General features: G+C 32.6%; 4 protein-coding genes and 1 long non-coding RNA gene across 5 annotated transcripts in view; all 5 read right to left on the bottom strand.

Annotated features, from left to right (window-relative positions):
- The window catches only part of LOC111706292 (SH3 domain-containing kinase-binding protein 1), a 40,316-nt gene extending 30,840 nt beyond the window's left edge, over window positions 1-9,476 (bottom strand). Inside the window, exons 1-2 of the mRNA XM_023479128.1 lie at window positions 9,332-9,476; window positions 8,703-8,802 (exon numbers count right to left, since the gene is read on the bottom strand). Of these exons, the coding sequence (XP_023334896.1) occupies window positions 8,703-8,802; window positions 9,332-9,402 (171 nt within the window). The 5' untranslated portion in view covers window positions 9,403-9,476. The remainder of the gene's footprint in view (window positions 1-8,702; window positions 8,803-9,331) is intronic.
- On the bottom strand, window positions 9,454-10,333 carry LOC111706434 (RNA-binding protein 28). Its single transcript, XM_023479314.1, has 2 exons — window positions 10,222-10,333; window positions 9,454-10,024 (listed from the first exon to the last, which is right to left on the bottom strand). Exons 1-2 carry the CDS (start codon window positions 10,298-10,300, stop codon window positions 9,471-9,473), a joined length of 633 nt encoding a protein of 210 aa, XP_023335082.1. The 5' UTR covers window positions 10,301-10,333; the 3' UTR covers window positions 9,454-9,470.
- Window positions 10,334-10,569: 236 nt separating this feature from the next.
- Window positions 10,570-11,671, bottom strand: LOC111706454 (uncharacterized). The gene is made up of 2 exons (XR_002766240.1): window positions 11,567-11,671; window positions 10,570-10,641 (listed from the first exon to the last, which is right to left on the bottom strand). It is a non-coding gene; the product is annotated as an uncharacterized LOC111706454 (long non-coding RNA).
- A 475-nt stretch (window positions 11,672-12,146) lies between these two features.
- Window positions 12,147-21,498, bottom strand: part of LOC111706425 (RNA-binding protein 28-like) — a 14,493-nt gene continuing 5,141 nt past the window's right edge. The window contains exons 2-9 of the mRNA XM_023479305.1: window positions 17,324-17,413; window positions 16,522-16,593; window positions 15,580-15,926; window positions 15,063-15,161; window positions 14,645-14,939; window positions 14,254-14,347; window positions 13,521-13,595; window positions 12,147-12,372 (exon numbers count right to left, since the gene is read on the bottom strand). Coding sequence (XP_023335073.1) covers window positions 12,162-12,372; window positions 13,521-13,595; window positions 14,254-14,347; window positions 14,645-14,939; window positions 15,063-15,161; window positions 15,580-15,926; window positions 16,522-16,593; window positions 17,324-17,408 — 1,278 coding nt within the window. The 5' untranslated portion in view covers window positions 17,409-17,413 and the 3' untranslated portion in view covers window positions 12,147-12,161. The remainder of the gene's footprint in view (window positions 12,373-13,520; window positions 13,596-14,253; window positions 14,348-14,644; window positions 14,940-15,062; window positions 15,162-15,579; window positions 15,927-16,521; window positions 16,594-17,323; window positions 17,414-21,498) is intronic.
- Window positions 17,411-21,498, bottom strand: part of LOC111706444 (B-cell receptor-associated protein 31) — a gene marked incomplete in the record, with an annotated part of 16,422 nt that continues 12,334 nt past the window's right edge. Inside the window, 5 exon segments of the mRNA XM_023479325.1 lie at window positions 17,411-18,432; window positions 18,963-19,045; window positions 19,528-19,656; window positions 20,996-21,148; window positions 21,345-21,418. Coding sequence (XP_023335093.1) covers window positions 18,366-18,432; window positions 18,963-19,045; window positions 19,528-19,656; window positions 20,996-21,148; window positions 21,345-21,418 — 506 coding nt within the window.

The raw sequence follows: 21,498 nt of genomic DNA on the forward strand, positions 1-21,498 counted from the left end.
TCTTGGTCAGATAAAGGATATCTACTCAATTCTTGGTCGGATAAAGGATACCTACTCAATTCTTGGTCAGATAAAGGATATCTACTCAATTCTTGGTCAGATAAAGGATATCTACTCAATTTTTGGTCAGATAAAGGATATCTACTCAATTTTTGGTCAGATAAAGGATATCTACTCAATTCTTGGTAAGATTAAGGATACCTACTCAATTCTTGGTCAGATAAAGGATATCTACTCAATTCTTGGTCAGATAAAGGGAGGATATCTACTCAATTCTTGGTCAGATAAAAGGAGGATATCTACTTAATTCTTGGTCAGATAAAGGGTACCGTTGTAAATCGGACAATTGAGTGTCACTTGAAATTACGTGTACACTGTACAGTCCCTTTAACATTGTCTTGAAAAAGGTTCTAAATATTTGGTTAACTATTGTGCGTGTGTGTACAAGCGTAAAGGTAGGTTCACAGACTGAATCTTGAACAAGTAATATTATCATCAAACCGGAGGTTTAAGACGCCATTCTTTCAAGGAGGAGAGGGGGGGGAGTAGAACATGTTTTATACTTTCAATCTATTCCTGAAATTCTTATTAATTCGATAGATTTTCATTTATCGATTTTTTCTTCTTCTTTATCCACTAAAAATAAGTTGAAAGGGACTGAAAGGGTAACTTGTGCCCAGTGAAAATACCAATGTATTAATTACTTTCGAATTTAAAAAAACTTTAGAATAATTATATTTTTGAGACTTAGAGAAAGTGTATTTTATATTTCTTAAATATAAAGCAGCTTGAAAACAAAGTAGATTAAGAAGAAAAAATCCGTTGTGAATCAAACACACCACTCTACATTTATGAATTTTGCTTTAATTTCTCAAAGTTTTGGTAAATATTTCGTTTTCAGTTTAAAGTGTTAACTTGTATAATGTATATATTGAAGTTTAATTAAAATAAGCAAGTTTTCCACATATGATTAGGCTCTTTGCTCATATGTACGTACATATATATATCTATATGTTTGCTATAGCTGGCCAAACGGCAGAAACAAACTTGCTGAGATTTTTTAAATTCCAAGGAAACGCCGGGCACCTTTGCTAGAATCCGTTGCTTGAGCTGTCTTTATACGTCACAGTTAAATATAAACATACGCTCCCCCGTTCTATTTTATTTGATAAAAGTTGAAATCAACCAAGAAATAAAAATCACAGTATTACAAATATTATCATAATTAGACACAAAATTCATAATCCATAATTCAATGATTTATGAAAAATGTATTCTGTGCCCACCGAAATTTCAAACATATAATTTATTAGTGTATTTTAATATTAATTTTCATTTTCATTCACGAACAAGGTTTTAGGGTTCCTATAAGTAATGTTTGGCATCAATTTCTACCATTTTTTAGAGAAGAATTCAGGAGTTTCTAAAGGACCCTTAAACAGCCGAGAAATGACAAATTGGAAAAATTGTGGTCACAATGTTTGTTTTTAGTTCACTATGCACGAGGTCAATTAACAAGCTCTTAAAAAATTAGTCGAGGGTTAGAGTTATAATTATACTCAATTGTTTTTTTCTTTTTGCAAGTTCTATGAACCCTGATATTGATATTATTAAGAACAATACAAGTAGAGTTCAGGTGATAGGAAATGTTTTCACTACTTAATGTAACCAATAGGATTGCTAGAAACTAGTTTAACAAAAACAAAGGTCGGAATTTTCCTTGGCAAGGTGAAATCATCATTTAATAAATGTTTTTTTTATTTACAGTAAACCAGTTTCTTAACAGTCTAAATACGTCATTCGGGGTTAAACTTGAAAGTACATTTAGATGCATGAAAAAAAACCTTTTTGTGTCATTGTGAACTTCAGAAATGTGTACGAAGATGTAAATATCAGTATTAAAAAAAAAGAGAAACATTTTGATATGCAGAAAATGAACACGCCCTTCAGTATACAATAAACCAGTTTCTCAACAGTCCAATTACGTCGTCATAGTTATCCAACCCTTTAATTCTCTTAGCTCTAAAAACGCTGGATAAAAGAGTATCCCACCTTAGCTATAAACACACTAGATAAAAGTATATCCAGCCTTAGTTCTAAACACACTTGATGAAAATATATCCCACCTTGAATAATCTAGTCCTCATCTCATTCCTCAATTGTACACTGTACAGCGTACCGACCCTTCTATACCGATGCAGTACAACACCCTCTGTGCTAAACTCAACCATTTGTACAGGGGGGACCCACACAACTCTGGAATAGGAAGACAACCTTTAAGAAATCTTAAGCTGTCGAGAAAATAGTTTTACCAGTAGGTTGAATATCAAGTGAAATGGGATTGTGTACACAATACAATTTCCGTGTTTCCTTTTCATTTTAATTATTCATAATTTCAGTCTAAAACGCGTCTTTCTATTCCACAATTGTATGGACTTCACTGTTAACTATTTTTCATGATATTTCAAATTTGCTTTATAAAAAAGTTGTTCCTTTAAGTTCTATATTGAATTTCTGGAAACCGCGAAAGTTCTCAAAAAAATTTTTAAAGGATAACATTTTATTTGTTTGTGTATTTTCAAGCTAAAAAAGCTTTTCATGTATTTTTTTTGTGTGCATTATAATATGAGAAAATACCAATGGCCTGGTTTACCCTTGTTTCTGTTCAAGGTTTTTAAATTCCCATGTTTGGGGCTGGCCAGCTTTCTTAGCCACGCCCACCAGGGCAGACAGGGCAGACAGTGCACTTGGATAATTGATTTTCAATCAAAACATAAGTAGGAACTTGTACAGTGTTGATCTTTACAGAAAGTACTAGTCCGTATAAATAGTCCGAAATATTTGGAAATTAAATTAATTTCTTCTTTATACATCTAATGATCTGACCAAATAAGCAGGAACAAAAAATCTCGATAAGTTTTTTTTTCAGAAAAAAAGCAAGAAATTATATGGGAGAGTTTGTGACCGAAAATATATTCAATGTGTCTCCTCTTCTAGAAAATATAAAAATTCAATCGAATTTAATTTGTGTGTTTTCTCTCTTAAAAAGTATCAAAAAAACATGGATGACTGAGAAGGGGGGAAATTAATTTAATTTGAAAAAACTGTTTAGACAATTCTAAAACCAGAATGATTGCCATTTAATTTTAAGTTGGCAAGATAGATGATCTGAGTGTATCTCGAGATGATACGGACACTGGGAAACCATTATGCTTAACACAAGGGAAATGTAGAGATAACTTTAGGTTAATATTGCTCAGATATAAACTGATGTAAAAGTAACTATCAAAAATGTAAAAATTCTCAAATGTTCAGGTAAATTCTGAAGAAATAATGAAAAAATATTGTCAAAAAGGTCACATTTCTATTCTCTTTTATTCTCTTTTAGTTATTTTTATTTAATTATATATTTTAGTTATTTCTATTAAACTATGACCATTTTACTTTCGAACTTTATAAGACATAAATAAATAATTTTCTACAATATTTGTTTTCAATTTTAAAAAAATTAAATTAACTTGACATTTTAATTTCTGCTTTTTATATCTAGAAATAAATAACTTGTTATATCTAGAAATACCACTGCATCAAGACAAGTACACAAACATTTCATAAAATTACCTATAACACTATTATAATGGCACAAAGCGTTCTAATTTTTTTTTGAACAGAAATTTGCTCTTCATCCCGAAGGTTTCCGCCTCTTTTAGATTAAATTAAAATAAAATCTAAAAAAGCTTGAACATTCTCAAAAAAGAGAAAATTTCTGTTCAAAAACTTTACAGCACTGCGAACCAAAATATTAGTGTTGTAAATAGAATACTTTCTAAATGTAAGTATAATATCCCTGGCAGTTGGGCGGTGAATCTTGTTTATTATTCACTGTATAAACTCTTTCAGTGGAACTGGTAACTCCCATTTTACCAAGTACCACACCCTTTCAATACTGTCTTATATCCACCATACTTTATCTAACATTATTCAACGTATAAATTATATTTTTACTTAAAAATTTGAATTCTAGTCCTGCTTACCTAAAAACAAGGTTATAATGCAAGGAAAGTTATTTCAGAGGTGTGCGCATCTGTTGTGCTGCAGTGTACTGTCTCTGAGCGGTAATGTAAACACAAGACGGATATCGAAGCCTGGCATGGGATCCATCTTTCACATAAAAAATCAATGAAATATTCTGGTCATAAGAAACTTGTGAATTATCAAAACTATCAAAATGTAATGCTTATAACCACCTCGGATACTAAACGAACATTGATGCATCTATTCTTGTTTACAAATTTCGGCCAGAGAGAACTGGTTTCAATATGTAGGCAGAGTATACGCAACTGCAATTAACTTTCCTTGTATTATAACCTTGCTTAAAAGTAACCATGTAATTTTAAGTTACTCTCCATTTAAAGACCTGATTCACAACAATAACCATAACACCTTTTCCTAAGCAAAATAACAAAGGTTGTCCCGTTATATTCTATATATCCAATATTACACTTTAAAAAATGTATTTATAGCTTTTAAATCTTCCAATCCTTGTACGTCTTTCTAAATATTGATCATTTTCAACTCACGGTTTTAAACAGCAGAATTAAAGGAGGAAATTGACTCCTACTCAGATAAAAGTTTGAAGGGTATCATAGTAAACAGGCAATATAACACTTTAAATTAGAGAGTATACCACTACTATTTTGGCACGACGTGGTGCAATGTTTTTGGCCAGAAATAATCTCTATATCTCGAAGGTTCTCGCCTTTTTAGATAATAAATCTAAAAAGGCTTGAACCTTCTCGATAAAGAGAAAATTTCTGTCCAAAAACTTTAAAACACTGCGAACCAAAAAAAATAGTTATTTAGGACCACTATAATATTACATAAATGAATAGAGGGGCGGTATGAAACGAACTGAATGAAAGAATTAACAATATTTGAACTCGAGTGTAAATTTAGCAGTGGACTAATTTGATGCAGGAAGTACGGTTCCTGCTTTCACCCTTGTATACTCTTTACTCAATAAACCTAACATGTGTGGTGTGTACATAATAACTAAAAAAGATAAAGCAGTAATCAATGTTTGCATGTCTGTCTGTTTGTTTATTTGAATGTGCGAGCATAACTCATGAACACCTGGACCGATTTGTCTCACATTTTGAACTCGGCAGAGCAACAAGAATGTTCTTTACTAGTTTTAAAAATTAAAAATAAAGTAGGTTGACTTTAAAGAGAAAATTCATGGCAAAATTAAAAATAAAGTAGGTTGACTTTTACAGAGAAAATTCATGGCAAGTCTGGGCTCCCAAGCTAGTGAACTAAAAAAAAGATTAAAGTGTATCAATCCAAAAACCTTTCTGGCATTACTACAAAAAAACAATCAATCTTTTAAAACAAAAAAATGTTTGTAAACCTGTGAAATTCATATTCTAATTAATAAACAATAATGGACGAAAGGATGTAATATCATGGTTCAGCAACATGTAACATAAAACTATAGCTGATAACATAAAAATAGTAACAAGTAATGCCGCGAGTAAATAAAAAAAAATTTTCTTTGTAATGATAAATGTCTGTGGAGAGTGTATTTGTGCATTGTGCATATTGCTTTGTTTTACTCTTATCAGATGATTCTTTTGTTAAATCTAAACAGTGAACAGTGATCTAATCAAGAGTGCAGAGTTTAATCCTCTACTACTGCAATTAAGTCCATATTTTACTCCACTTAAATAGCAAATACTAAACTTAAGTTCAGTTTCTGTTGGATAAACTCTCAGCTCTTTTGGTGGTTCCGGGGTGTAGGTCACCTTTATAATACGAGAATATACAGTATTCTTTCCTCTCATAGTTTTAGTCTCTTCCTGTCCTTCTTGTCCTCCAATTTCCTGTCCTTTGTGTTCCCCGCCTACCTGCCTTTCCTGTCTAGGTTTAGGCAGGCAGCCGCAGATGTTAAACCATGATAAAAATTTTCCTCTATCTCTATGAGTCTGTAGGTTGGAGCAGGATATATATTTTAAGCAAATATAATTAAAAAAATAAGAAAAAATACACAAATAACCTATATCCTGATAATATGGACAGGTTTCAGCCAATTTTGTCTATAAACCAATTGGAGGTCATGGCAGTCAACCGATTTCTTTTCATTTCAGAGGTTAAAATATCAGATGTGGACATCAAGTTAAGTTTTAAAGTAATTGCGCTTTTTCAGTCAACAGTTTTAACCAGTGCTTAGGATCCGGATCCGGATCCGTTGGATCCGCAAGATTTTGGCTTCCTGGATACGGATCCGCAAAAATATGCGGATCCAAGGGATAAAATATCAACCAAAAACTGCAAAAAACTTTTTTACTCCTAAAACCAAAATCTGTACTTTTGAAAAAAAGAGAGATTATAAAAATTTCATGGTTTATAAAGTTTTGGGATAAAAATAAAAATAAAACTAAAAATTTGAAAATTATTTTTTGTTAAAAAAATCAGTGAATCTTAAAGAAATGACTTGGATCCGGATCCATTTTTTCCAGTGCGGATCCAGGATCCGGATCCGCATCAAAATAAAATGGATCCTAAGCACTGGTTTTAACCTTAGATGTACATATGTGTAATTAACTTAAATTATGTACCCCTAAGTGTAGAGTTTGGAAAGAGAAGGAGGAGCTATGAGAGGGGGAAGGTTGGAGGTTAGAGATCGGAGAAAGGGAAAGTTTGAGGTTTGAAGTCGGAGAAATTGATGGCCCGATGTTAGAGGTCGGAGAAAAAGAAGGTATACTGGAGGACCCTTCTTCCTTATTCCAGGGCACAGGACGAGATCTACAGCTAGAGCTAGGAATATGGGTGATATTTTAAGGGGGGGGGTATTTTACCCTATTTACTTAAGTCCCACTTTCATTAGCTCATGCAAAGAGATGGTAGAAAAAGAAAGGACATGGTATGTTTTAAAAAATTTCCCTGAATAATTTTGATGTTTAAAATAATAGTGCACCCACATGCACTGTTCCCTATGAGGCGACGTCTTTGCCCCTTGAAGGTTAGGATCTGCTGAGTGTACCGACCAGTCTGGAGAGCTGGGTAGAAACCTGGGTAGGGATTCAGGAGATATAGGTTGGATTCCCCAGGCTTGAGCACACCTGGCTCTAACTCTACCATACACACCATGGTGTGGTGTTGGGGATATTTCTTAGAAAGAATTTTCATAGATAAACTTTATAAGTAAGAACAGTTAGTAGTTGGAAGTTTCATAAATTGGACATTTCATAATGGAATTCATAAATGGGCATTGGGCACTTATTAGAGTGATAACAATTTCACAATTTCACAATTTTTAGGACATTTTATAAGATTAAAATTTTGTATTAGTTAGCATTATTTTACATAAAAAAGTTCAGGAAACCAGTGCTAAGGATCCGTTTAATTTTGATGCGGATCCGGATCCGGATCCTGGATCCGCACTGAAAAAAATGGATCCGGATCCAGGGCATTTCTTCAATATATACTGAAATTTTTTTACAAAAAATAATTTTCGAATTTTTTGTTTTACTTTTTTATTTTTATTCTAAAACTTGATGAACTATTCAGAAATGAGGAAATTTTTATAATCTCTCTTTTTTTCAAAAGTTCAGAGTTGGGTTTTAGGAGTAAAAGAGTTATTTTTGCAATTTTTGGTTGATATTTTACCCCTTGAATCCGATTTCTTGGATCCGCATATTTTTGCGGATCCGGATCCGGATCCAGAAAGCCAAAATCTTGAGGATCCAACGGATCCGGATCCTAAGCACTGCTGAGGAAACAATGCTCATGTCTTGCTTTACATTGTAGAATATTCAAAACATTAATTAACAAAAATTAAGATAAAAGGTTTCAAAAAAACATATGTTATTAGATTAGATTAGGCTCGGGACTTCTGGTGAGCATGCCTGGGTTTCATCATTTTCTTATCAGTTTAAGTTTTGTATTTTTAAGGGACAGAATTCGTTTTTATGAAATTATGAATTTTCCCTCATAAATACAAGTTAATATTATTTTTTAAAATTTCATATTTAAATAGATTTTCTAAAGATGTAAAACATGATTTTTAAAATCTAGGGGGGGGGGGACTACATCACTGGTGTCAAAATTAAATAAGAAAACTAGAAAAGAAAAGACAGATTTTATTTTGAAACAAGTCAGCACTGGTTGGGATTTATGAATTAGTCTGATTGAGATAGCTGTAGCTAGTTCTGCTACATCTCTTGTTTACAAATCATCAAACCACTTATTAACCGTATTGTAGTAAGATAGAGGACTGGTATAAAAACCCAGGTAGAGATTATATATAAACCTGACATTTCCAGCCATTAAACCTAAAAATACTTAGTTTCAAAATTTGTGAGTGTATTATATTAATTCTTTTATCTAGTTAGTTCAAATTAATCGTTTTATGTATCTATAGAAACATTTCAGTATAATGAATCTAAAATGGGAGGTTATACATTTTTTTTATGAAAAGATTTTTTCTTAAATATGAAAAAATACCCAACTCTTTAAACACACGAATCAATTTGCACAGCAAATACAATGGAAAACTTAACTTAGGTTTACTTTTAAAGGAACTGCATAATACTATACAATCACCTCTTTATACGGTTTTGGAATTCTCATATTTCAATCAATCATGCAAACAAACAATCAATCTATAAATCAATAAATCATTCAATCAATCAATCTCCTACCTTGACGAAGTTGTCAGGAAACATCCCTGTAATACCGCGTAGAGTTCCCTTCCACCAACCTCCTTCCAACTTATCAACATTAGTGATCACGTCTCCAACCCTGGACATTCATTCATCAAATCATTTTGAAAAATTTAACTAGTAATCTCTGTGTTTGTTTGTTTGATTGTTTGTATGTCCGATCATAACTCATGAATACAGGACTGATTTGTCTCAACTTTTGATTAAGGAACTTGGGAGAAGCACGAGAATGTTCTTCACCAGGTTTTAAAGTGTTCTTAGCTTGGTTTTGCGCTTCTAAGTTGAGAGGGTCGACATATAATGGCTAAAAAAATTAGCTAAAATCGTAATTTAAGGCCTAGAGCGGGCAACCAGTGAGAGTAACTATGAGTAACCTGGGCAATAAAGTAATATAAAAAGAACCCCTTTTATCATTTTGATTTCAAGAAAATCAGTGCATGGGGAATGTGGAAAAAAAACTTTGAGATGAGGGACGGTACCCCGCATGGTAAATTATTTTCTAGAAAACATTTACCCCCTGCTTCAGTGAAATATACATTCTTTAAGTTTTGCTAAGAGGACCCAAAAGATAAAAAAATGTTATATTTATTTAAAGTATTTTAAAATACCTTAATGTTAGTTCGTCTGGTTGTTCAGCTGAGTATTCATACTCGACTACACATTCTATATTCTCACTCATCTTGATTCTACAATTCACTACACTACATCCACAACAACCACAACTCACATATTTCTGAAATAAAAAAATCACGTTTCAAACCATTTTTTAATAACTTGTTGATTATCTGCAAATTTGTTTTTGTACTGATTCACAAGCTTATCAAATGCTTTGTTCTCCTTCTCATCCTTCTTATCCGCCTTCGATGCTCTTTCTGGATTTGTTTTCGATTTCTTCTGTTTCGGCTGCTCTGGATCTGAGCGAAGAGGTTCAAGACGCTGCCGCTTTTTCGGATTTTTCCGATCCTGCTCCTTTTTCCGTAGATCTTTTCGTGTAATTTTCGGGGCGTCGTGGCGGATTTTCGGACCCGAATGTTTAGGAAGCGTTTTCACCTTGGGATCGGAAATGGTTCCAGTGAACCCGGTTTTAACCGGTTTCTCGCCGTCCAACTTTTTGTGTTTGTGTGCTGGACGCTCTGGATTTTCATTCTTCCGTCCCTTGAAGTTTGGATTATTTTGTTTACTCTTCTCTTCTCTCTTCTGCCGGGCCTGGACTGCTTTCCTATTCTCAATTGAGAAATCTACAATAGGTCTGTGCTCGGCTCCAAATATCTCGGGGTTGTTGTTTATATTCCGTAAAGCAGCTTAATAAAAACAAAATTAAAATAACGTCACAACTTTATTAGCAGGGGTTCCCTCAAGAGTGAGGTTGGGATGACGACCTTTAATTCAGAAAAATAAATAAAATCTTGAGAGTTTTAGGTTGTCATTAAAGTCTTACTCCTTGAGGGTTGTCCTTGTTTTATAAAACCCAATTTGAATAATAATTAATGATTTCTACCTAGAGCATCTTCATGTTTATTGAAAGCTACAAAGCCGAACTGTTTGGACCGTCCTACTCCATTCTCCATTTGTTTCATGTCTCTTATTATCTATAAAATTATCAATATTATTAATTGAAAACCAGGTGTTTCGGTTAGAAAGGGATTGGCGCTTCCAGGCACCCCCCCCCCTCCCCCGGCCTCTTTAATGGCTTACCGAAGTTGAAAAAATTTGCCCGAAAAAATATGTTGACATTTATAGCTTTAAAAAATGCAGCATTTTTGTCACAGAAAACTCCACACAAACTGATGTTCAGAAAATGCCGACTTAAGAAGCAAGAGTTAAAAGATAANTAATTAATAATTAAGGAGCATTCTCCAAAAATAGCTTCCGCAATTTCTTATCATCCCAACTTACAGGCAGGTTTCGGACACACAATCTAAACATGTAAGAATAGAACATATTTCCGATAGAGGGCAGACTTTTTACAGGGGAGATAAGGTGGGAAGAGTGGGAGAAGATAAATATTTTGAGAGGGAAATTGATTGATTTATCAAGTATTTTAATGAATACTTTATCAATTATTAGCCATTATTGAACAATAAATATTGAATAAGTTAATTAGTTGATTAGTTAATAATTGATTTGTTAGTTGATTAATTCTTTAGCTAAATATTGTATAAGATGATATGTTGATTAATTGATTAGTTTATGAATTAATCACTGTGCTACGAATTGACCCGGCATCAGGTCGACTTTGTGTAACTAAAAACAACCTTCACCATAAGTTGTATTATGGTTACCAGTTCAAATCAGTTTTTTTAAATCACAACTTACAGGGTGTCTCAGAAAATGGTCCTAAAAAATCGAATATTGAGAAAAGGTCCAAAAACGAATTTTAACACCCCTTGGCCCTTACCATCTTACAACTTATTGTAAAGGTCGTTTTTCAGTTACAGAAAGGCGACCTTATGGGTCGATTCATAGCACAGTGTAATAGATTCATTAGATTCATTGATAAGTTAATAAATAGACTGATTGATAAGTTTATTAATTAAAAGATTGTTTAGTTAATAAATTATTTAATTAAATAATCTATTAATTGATAACTTAATTATTAGATAAGATTGGTTAGATAATAAATTCCTAAGTTAATTTAATTAGTTGATAAGTTGATAAATTGATTGGCTGATAAAATGATTATTTAATAACTTAATTAGTTGATAAGTTGACCAATTGATTAGTTGATTAGTTGATTAGTTGATTAATTGATTAGTTGATTAATTGATTAGTTGATTAATTGATTAGTTGATTAATTGATTAGTTGATTAATTGATTAGTTGATTAATTGTTGATTAGCATACCTAGTATCCGACACAAACATATTTAAACTCTTCAACATATTCTTCTTCTGTCTTTCCACTTCCTTTCTCTTCTCTAGATCACTTCCACTCACACCCTCGGCAGCCTTAATCAAACCAAATCAAATCGATTAAATCAAATCAATCAATACAAATCAAACCAAACAAAACCAATACAAATCAATTCAAAACAAACCAAATCAATACAAATCAATTCAAACCAAACCAAATCATACCAAACTACATCAAACCACATCAAACCAAATCAAACCAAATCAAACCAAATCAAACCAAATCAAACCAAATCAAACCAAATCAAANACCGGTCAATATGTCAGCTTTTTAATCTATATTCATATATATATATAATAACATCCAAACTATGTATTAGTTTTCCATAAGTTCATTTTATTCAACTTTAGGAGCATAGACATAAAAAATAATTAATCAGCATGAAATGTTTGTCACAAATATATGAATCATAAATAATGAATAAAAGTTTATTCAATATTAATATATATTTTTTGGTTTTCAAAAAAAAAAGTTTGAATGCTATTTTTGCAAAGCTTTAGAAAGCTGTAATTGCACACTAATTCAATTAGTTTAGGATCTGACATAGTTTGATTTTGCTAAGGTTTCTGTTGAATTTAAAGCAAATAAAAAAGCACACAAAGACAATATTACCCTGTTTGATGGCTATACAGCAGTTTAGTTGACGTTTATCCAAGAATATTCCATCCTTTCCCTGGGAGACCTCGACGCATTTTGCCGCGTCCTCCGCATTCACAAACTTAACAAAACCGGTTCCTCTGAAATAATAAGACAAATTAAAGCTGGTTCATCTGAAATAATAAACAAAACAAAACCGGTTCCTCTGAAATATTAAACACATTAAAACCGGTTCCTCTGAAATAATAAACAAATTAAAACGGTTTCCTCTGAAATAATAAACAAATTAAAACCGGTTCCTATGAAATAATAAGACAAATTAAAACTGGTTCATCTGAAATAATAAACAAACTAAAACCGGTTCCTCTGAAATATTAAACACAATAAAACCGGTTCCTTTAAAATATTAAACACATTAAAACCGGTTCCTCTGAAATAATAAACAAATTAAAACCGTTTCCTCTGAAATAATAAACAAATTATAACCGGTTCCTCTGAAACAATAAACAAATTAAAACCGGTTCCTCAGATATAATAAAAAAATTAAAACCAGTTCCTCTGAAAAAATAAACAAATTAAAACCAGTTCCTCTAAAATAATAAACAAATTAAAACTGGTTCCTCTAAAATAATAAACAAGTTAAAACCGGTTCCTCAGATATAATAAACAAATTGAAACCAGTTCCTCTAAAATAATAAACAAATTAAAACCGGTTCCTATGAAATAACAAACAAATTAAATCAAAACAAATTACATTTTGCAGGAATGGCTTAAGGCTCCTAAATGAGCAGTTGAGTTTTAAGTATTGCCACATTCGGGTATTTTAGCCCTATCTCTATCAATGTTTTAATTTTTTTTTTAACCGATTCGTCTAGAATAATCAAAAAATTAAAACCGGTTTCTCTGAAATAATTAACAAATTAAAACCGGTTATTCTGGAATAATCAAAAATCAAAACCGGCTTCTCAGTAACATTAAACAAATCATCTAACACATATAAAAAACTTTCTTTGATATTTTTAAAAAATATTTCTATTTTAAGAAATGTTCAACTCATCCATTCTGAAAAACAAAAATGGCAAAGGATTAAAAAAGACTGCCGATTTTGAAGCAAGGGTTTAAAGAACGAGCATAAAGAAAGAGTAAAAAAAGACTCCCAAAAAAGAACTTATTTCTACAAAAACTGCTGCAAACACTAAAAAACAGGGAATAAAAAAGACTACAGAGTCTCAAGAACTGAATATTAAACTAATACAGATTTTGAAGAAAGAGATGAAAAGAATAAAACCTTGGATGTTGCATGACTTTATCTAGTACTAGCTTAGCAAAGTGAACAGGACCAAATAGTTCGGACATCATCTCTCTAAATATAATAAAATTATATTAATTTATCGTCATTTAATAAAGAAATTGATATTATGATAATTAATAATTGACCAACAGACAATATTTCTCTAAATAAATTAAATTATATTAATTTATCGTCATTAGACAAAGAAATTGATATTATGATAATTAATAATTGACCAACAGACAATATTTCTCTAAATAAATTAAATTATATTAATTTATCGTCATAAGAAAAGGGTATTGATATTATGATAATTAAAAATTAACCAACAGACAAAGTACCATGACTTGTAGGATATATTTTAATGAAAACACGCCTTAAAAGGACTATAAAGGAAAAATTAAAGGGGGTAAAGAATATAACCTATCTCAGGCTTTGAACGATACCTATAAGACGTCAATCTGATGTTCCTGACTCGAGAAATTTATAGTTCCTACTATAAACTATAGTATAGTTCCTTAAAGGGACTGGCGATGTTAAGTGACCCTCCATTTATTGGGAGGCAGGTTTGATTTAATATGGTGCCTTCTAAACCTTGTCTGACTTGATCAAGAACACGCCAAATTGTCCATATTCTTACTAAAAAAAAGGCATGCAGAGTACCATTCGTAATTGAACGTGAAACTGTAAAAATTACGTCTACAGTCCTTTTCAAAAAAGTTTGACTAACCGAAGATCCTCCTCGTCTGTCTCGTATGCCAGATTCTTGATAAACACCGTTTTCCCCTCATCAATATCATGCCCGGTAGACAGGTTGTGGGCAACTTAACACAAAATTATGAATTTGTTTGATTATGGTTTCAGTGCATTTCTCAGGGATATATATTTTTTAACCCCCGGGCCTCTTAAATGGGAAATTAATTTTTGCCTCTTGTACAAGAAAATTTACTTAATATAAGAGATTTCTCCCCCCCCTTCCTCTCTCTCTCAAAATTGTGTATTTTAACCATATGAGTAAAAAAATATTGTCACTTCTCGCAAATACGACAAAGAATGATCGAGACGGAGAAAATAATAATCATAAAAGAACCAAATTGAAGATTCATATATTTTATATATACCTTTTGGTTTCTGTTCTCTTTCATCGTCATCGTCTTCATCGTCTTCATCATCTTCATCATCTTCATCATCGTCATCTTCGTCATCCATACTCTCATCATCTTCCTCTGCTTTAATCTCGTTCTTAACCTCCTCCTCGTCGTCCTCGCTTTCAGGTTCATCCTTGACCTCATCCAGCTCTTCTTTAACCTCATCTTTGACATCTTCCTTGGTCTCCTTGAACACCTCCTTAGGAACAGCCCAATCGACGGCTATCGGTCGACCGAGGAAATCCTTAGCGTTCAACTCTTTGATCGCCTAGAAGTTAGAACAAAAGCTTTATTTTACATCTTTAATTGTTTTTGGCAATTACAGATTTTTAACAGAATAAAATTTGTTCCAAAAATGTTTTTATTCACCCCCACCCCCACTGCTCCTCACCTTAGCTGCATGGTTTGGATTAGTATATTGTATAAAGGCGCAGCCGACCAGTTTCCCATCAGGTTTCTTCAGAATATTTATCTCTGATATTTCTCCAAACTAGTTGAAACATTCGTATTCGCTGGAAATATTGGAGTTTTCAATTAACGTATATTTAAGTCACAAAAGTTTAAAATTTTTGTTTTTATTTTAAGGGAAATTACTTAATATGAGGAAAAGTATTAAAAAGAGGTAAAAACATTTAGTATTTTCTCTAAATATTTTAAACAATTTCGTCAAAGAAAATAAAATTATTTAATTGTAACTTTACTTACAGGATTTTAAAACTTTCAGAACAAAATTTTTTTTAAATAATTAATACTTGGTATAGAAATACTCATTTTAAAGATTACAAAAATGTTAAAAAACGTAAAAAAAAAAAAAACACTACACAGTAGTAAACATAAAGGGCGAAGATGGGTTATCAATTTAAGTAGTAATATTAAATAAACCTTAGAACATATGAATAGAATGTTCCCTGTTTAAAAGTCTGTCGCATATTCTTCTCTGTTGATTTAAAAGACAAATTTCTGACGACAAGTCGAGCTTTTCGTGGATTTCCTCTCATCTTCCCCTTCTCCTCAATCACCTTCCTTCCTCCCACCTCCTTCAACCCTCCCACCACTACCTCCTTCACATCCCCCTCTACCTCCTCCTCCACCTTCTTCTTCCCTCCCTTCCTGTCCTTTAGCTTGGTGTTGGGTGCAAGTTTAAGTTTAAGAAAATTTTCCCCAATCCTAAGATCTTTTCTGCTCAAGGAAGCGGTCGCGTCCCCGTGCATTGCAAAGGTGACAAAACCGATGGTGCTGGTACTCCCAGGTCTCCCTAATCAAGACACGTGTTTGATAAAATCCACGAAAATTTTAAAGGGAGTGACCGGCTATTATTAATCTACTGTAAAATTTTTGTTACATTTTTTGTCGTCGTTCTTATATCACTTTTAAAAAATTTCAATTCCTTTAATAAGGACAGTCCAGGAAAATTTTGAAGATCTTACTTGTGCTCTTCATTAGCAAATATACAACCGTAAAAACATCATTTAGGTTTTAAATTAATTCTATAACTTACTTTACAACACCGCACTCTCAGCTTAACTATCATGTCTAGCCGGTCATTCCCTTTAAGTTTCTAAACTAAAACCTATTGATTGGTTGAATTCCGGTGAAATAATGAAAATTGACGAAGAGATAGTAATTAAATGATTTTAAAAATATCCCCGCAATGACTTGAGTTCTAAGCACACATAGATCAGAACAATGTTATTAATAGGAATACGTTCAGTCTTGCAGTGCATGCCGTTTATCTTCCTCTCTTCCATTGGACATCAAAGGTTTTTCATCCTTTTTATACATTTTCCCCTTAAAATCACAGCGAAAAAGACTGACCACTAAACAGCTAAGGTGCGACGAGAAAAAAATACCTTTTACAACAAAACATTTTTTTATCGGTCCAACATCGGAGAAAGCGGCTTCAAGTTGTCCTCTATGAGTGTCTGATAAAGATAATTTTTTGGCTCAAAAATAAAACCCTGTTCTTAGTAACTATCAATCTAAAATTAACAGTGTTCGAAGAATCTGTTTTTCGTTAAAGCAGTGCTTAGGATCCATTTAATTTTTATGCGGATGCGGATCGGATCCAGGTTATTTCCATAAAGTTCACCAATTTTTTTTTACAAATCAGAATTTTCAAACTTTTTTCTTATATTTTTCGCTTATTTTTATGCTAAAACTTGATGAACCATTCAGAAATCCGGAAATTTTTATAATCTCTCTTTTTTTTGATAGTTCAAATTTGGGGTTTGAGAGTAATATTTTGCCCCCCCCCCTTGGATCCGGATCCGTGGATCCGCATATTTAAACGGGTCCGGATCCAGGAAGCCAAAATCTTACGGATCCAACGGATCCGGATCCTAAGCATTGCACTGCGTTACAGTATTCTGATAATTCCTTTATCAGATGAATCATAGATATTTAAAAAGAGAAAAAAATGAATAGTAAGTAAGCGTATGCATTGAAGAATAATACAAACAAATCCTTTCCTCAGGCATTGATATTTATTTAATATTAGAAATGTCCGGAAACTTTTTTTAGTCTGCATTCTACAACTAAATAATTTACAAGCTTTTTACGAGTCCTTGTTCCTCTGAGGTGGAAAAAAAATTTTAAAATGACAAAACAATCTTGAGAACATTTTCTTGTTTTATGAGCAAAAATTATATTTTCCTAAAGGAACATTTGATACATGTACAGTGGTCCAGTCCGTCTCACTATACTCTCTTTTCTTTTTTACAAACTCTTTATCCGCCATCTTTTCTGAAAAAAAACTTAAAATTTAGGATCCTAGAACTAACAGAACAAGAATAAAAAGTCCAGATTTTACATTTTAAATTGCGTTAAAAGTGTTATAAATTTATAAATTTTAGGAGGAAATACAATTTTAAAACTAAAATATTTTATTTATAGGATGAATCTAGGGTTATTTAACCGTTAATATTTAAAATAATTTAGTAGGGTGGAGCACAATCATACCACATAAAAGTTCAAGAATTTCAAATTTCAGGGGTGTGTATATATTCATGATTTCATCCAAGCTTTTCTCATTTGGGTATTAACCCAAAAAATCCAAGATTTTATATCAATATATAATTATATAAATATTGAACAAAATAAACCCCTAATGCTATTTGAAATCTTATTTTTTATCTTTTCTAATTTAAAGCTCGGGATTAAAATAATATTTATGAGTACTAGAGAGCCGCCAAAAATAACATTCACAAATCATTTAATCAATCAATCAATCAACTAGAAAAGGGTTACTGGAAAACAAAATAAAATTTGGTAAACTCATGAGTATGAGTGGAATCTAATTTGAGAGCAGCACACATTTTAGAATCTACATTTAATTAAAGCTCTTGACATTTTCTAAAACAAATTTTTATAAATTTTGAAAATAAATAATGTTTATTGAAACAAACCAAAAAAAATTAAAGAATGTCCGCAAAGAACTTTCCTCTCATACTTTCATTCATATTTAAAAAAGGTCTGGGTTGAAAGAGAAGCAAGCTTAGTAAATTTAGTCTTCTTTTAAAGGGATAGTTCACTATTTAACATAACTTTCCATTTATTAGCAAATTTGACCATTTAAAGATGTCGGAAATAAACAAACTTAATGTCGTAGAAATCATGAAATATTCCTTTTAAATAAATCTTTATAATTTCAAGAAACCAAGTGAACAATCCCTTTAATGTTGTCAATCTTCTTGATCTAATCATCCTTCTTCTCCCCCATGATGTTGACCTTCCTCTCCAGCTTGTCCTTCTCCTCCATCAACCTACAAATAATGTATCTTAATAAACTTTGAAGAAATGTGGGGGGGAATTAAGATTTGGACATTAAGTAGAAAGTATTCCCTTCTTTCTAATTATTTACCCGAGAATTTACAAATTATTTTCCAATTCCGGAAAAACAAAACTTTGAAAACCATTCACGTAAGCATTTAGCAAAAATTTACCATATCATACTATTGGCCGCTATGATTAAAGAGGGATCTAAAATGAATTTTATTATCTAATGAGTCTTAATGACATGATTTAAAAAGGCTTATTCCCTCCCCCTCCACCAAATCTTAAAATAATTTCTTAATTTGTATTTTCTCACGTAACACTATATTTAAGTCTTAATTTATGTTTGTAATACTAGAGCTGCTGAAGCCGTAGAGGAAAATAAGAAAAACACAGCAAAATGTTGAACATTGTCATTATTCTAATTACATTCGGTTTGTTGCTAAAACAAGTAAGAATATTAGGACGAGAGAGGGTTTGGTACCTGTCGGTAACAAGGGGGGCCGGGGGGGGTTGTTACCTGTCATATTCTACAGTTAGATTCTTGGACTGGGTTTTCATTGACTCAACGTTCTTATTGGCAGCGCTCAACTCTTTCTCCAGCTGTGCAATATTTTAATAAATAAACCATCAAATCAATTTTATCAATCGTTGAACATAACACCAATCAAAATATAACCATCAATTCATAAACCAACCATCAATGGTAAAATCAACCTTCAATCGATAAATCAACCATAAATCGTTAAATCATCCAAAAATCAAACATCAATCAATCGAAAACTCAGCCATCAATACAAAATCAATCGATAACTCAGCCATCAATACAACATCAATAGATAACTCAGCCATCGATCAACAATCAATTTTGATTTGTCAATCCAATGAGTAATCATAAATACTCAATAGATAAATCCACAATTAATAAAAAAAATCAGCCATTAATATTTAAATCAACCGATTAATCAACATTCAACCCAATCATCAAAAACAGCCAATATATCCGTTAAAAATAGAAAATAAATCCATTAATCACAAACCCAACCAAAATGTTCACTATCCTCCCATTTAAAACGAAATTAGACCTTGGCAATATGTTCCTTCAATTTCTTTCCCTCAGCCGAATCCTCAGAAGCTTCTCCACCCCCTTTCATCAAGGATTCAGCAGCACGGCTGGCAGATTCAGCTTGCTTCATTGCAGCTTCTTTCTCAGCCTTAATAAGATGTATTTATAATTCAGCAGCACTGCTAGCAGATTCAGCTTGCTTCATAGCAGCTTCATTCTAAGCCTTAATAAAATGTATTTATAATTCAGCAGCAGATTCAGCTTGCTTCATTGCAGCTTCTTTCTCAGCCTTAATAAGATGTATTTATAATTCAGCAGCACGGCTAGTAGATTCGGCTTGCTTCATAGCAGCTTCTTTCTAAGCCTTAATAAAATGTATTTATCAGTCAGCAGCACGGCTAGCAGATTCAGCTTGCTTCATAACAGCTTCTTTCTAAGCCTTAATAAAATGTATTTATAATTCAGCAGCACGGCTAGCAGATTCAGCTTGCTTCATAGCAGCTTCTTTCTAAGCATTCATAAAATGTATTTATAATTCAGCAGCAGAATCAGCTTGCTTCATTGCAGCTTCTTTCTCAGCCTTAATAAAATGTATTTATAATTCAGCAGCACGGCTAGTAGATTCGGCTTGCTTCATAGCAGCTTCTTTCTAAGCCTTAATAAAATGTATTTATAATTCAGCAGCACGGCTAGCAGATTCAGCTTGCTTCATAGCCGCTTCTTCTAAGCCTGAATAAATTGTATTTATTTCTCAGCGTCAAAAAGATGTATTGAGCACTGAGCAGCTTTATTTGGTTCAGATAGCTTCACGACATCTTTTTCCTTCTCTTTTCGTCAACTTTAAAGCTGAAATATGTTGTGCCAATGACCAATTCGAGATTAAGAAAGTTTTAACAATCTCTCAGTAGCCAAAATTATAGATTTTTGTGTATTCTTGCGGAAATGGATGCTTTGATCTGCTAATGAATATGATTATTTTGTAGCTGGCAGAATCCAAATAAATCCGAATCCAATAAGCAATGTATCAATCAACAAAAAACATCACCTTTCGTTCTTTAACTTCAAATCTTTAGCGTCAATGATGGGATAATATCAAATCTCAGGGGTGTATATTTTTTTAATTCCCGACCCCCCCCCCCCCCCGGAAGGCGGGGAATTATTTTTGATAATTTGGGTGGGGGTGGTAATGAGATATTGGGCATCAAAAGAGAAAAGTTTTCATTATATTTGATACATTTTACCCGAAATCATAATTAACTTATGGGGGGGAAAAATGATTTTCAAAAGGGGGGAGGTGATTTATCGAGGAAACTTAAACCCCTGCAAAATCTTGATTAAACTGTGGATGAACAATTTTAGCATAAAGATTTGCGGAAAAACGAAATTAGTAAATATTCATGAGTCTGGATTTTCAACAGGACGGATCCAGGATCCGGATCTGCACAGAAATTAGATGCATCTTAGTAGTGCTTGCATTGATTATGTACCTGGAGGGTGGCATTGGCAGAGATTAGGCCAACCATGGTTTTAATAACAACGCAAAGGAACAGAGCAAATCCAGAGATGTAGAAGTTCCGTTGTGCGCGGAAGAGACGCATATGCGTCTGCATTTGCGCATCCAGATGGCTATTCGTCTGTCCCTGAAGAGTATCTAATGAATATTTCGACAAAAACCTAGCAACAATTGCAATTTGAAATTTAAAATTGAAGAACAGATAAAAATAATGCAGTGTTTATCCTTGAAGCCTACATATCTAGCTGTTGCATCTAACCCTTAGCTTTTAAAAGGGAAGGGGTGGGACAGAGGGGAGGGCAACAATTTGCCCTTGTACTTACATCTTTAGTCTCATCAGAGCTGTACTTCTGCATCTCTCGCAGAGCGTCCAGGAAAAACATGATGAGGATAGAAACTGAAAGTATTATAAACATGTTATTAAACCGTTTTACGACTCCATCTTATGAAAAAACATTTATCTTCACAATGTGCATC

The sequence above is a fragment of the Eurytemora carolleeae genome, unplaced genomic scaffold (genome assembly GCF_000591075.1).
Source record: "Eurytemora carolleeae unplaced genomic scaffold, Eaff_2.0 scaffold70, whole genome shotgun sequence".
Classification (NCBI taxonomy): Eukaryota; Metazoa; Arthropoda; class Copepoda; order Calanoida; family Temoridae; genus Eurytemora; species Eurytemora carolleeae.

Coding starts and splice junctions, on each gene's coding strand:
- LOC111706434 (XM_023479314.1), bottom strand. CDS start 10,300: ATGAAACAAATGGAGAATGGAGTAGGACGGTCCAAACAGTTCGGCTTT. Junction 10,025..10,221: donor TAAACATGAAGATGCTCTAG/GTAGAAATCATT, acceptor GTTTTTATTAAG/CTGCTTTACGGAATATAAAC.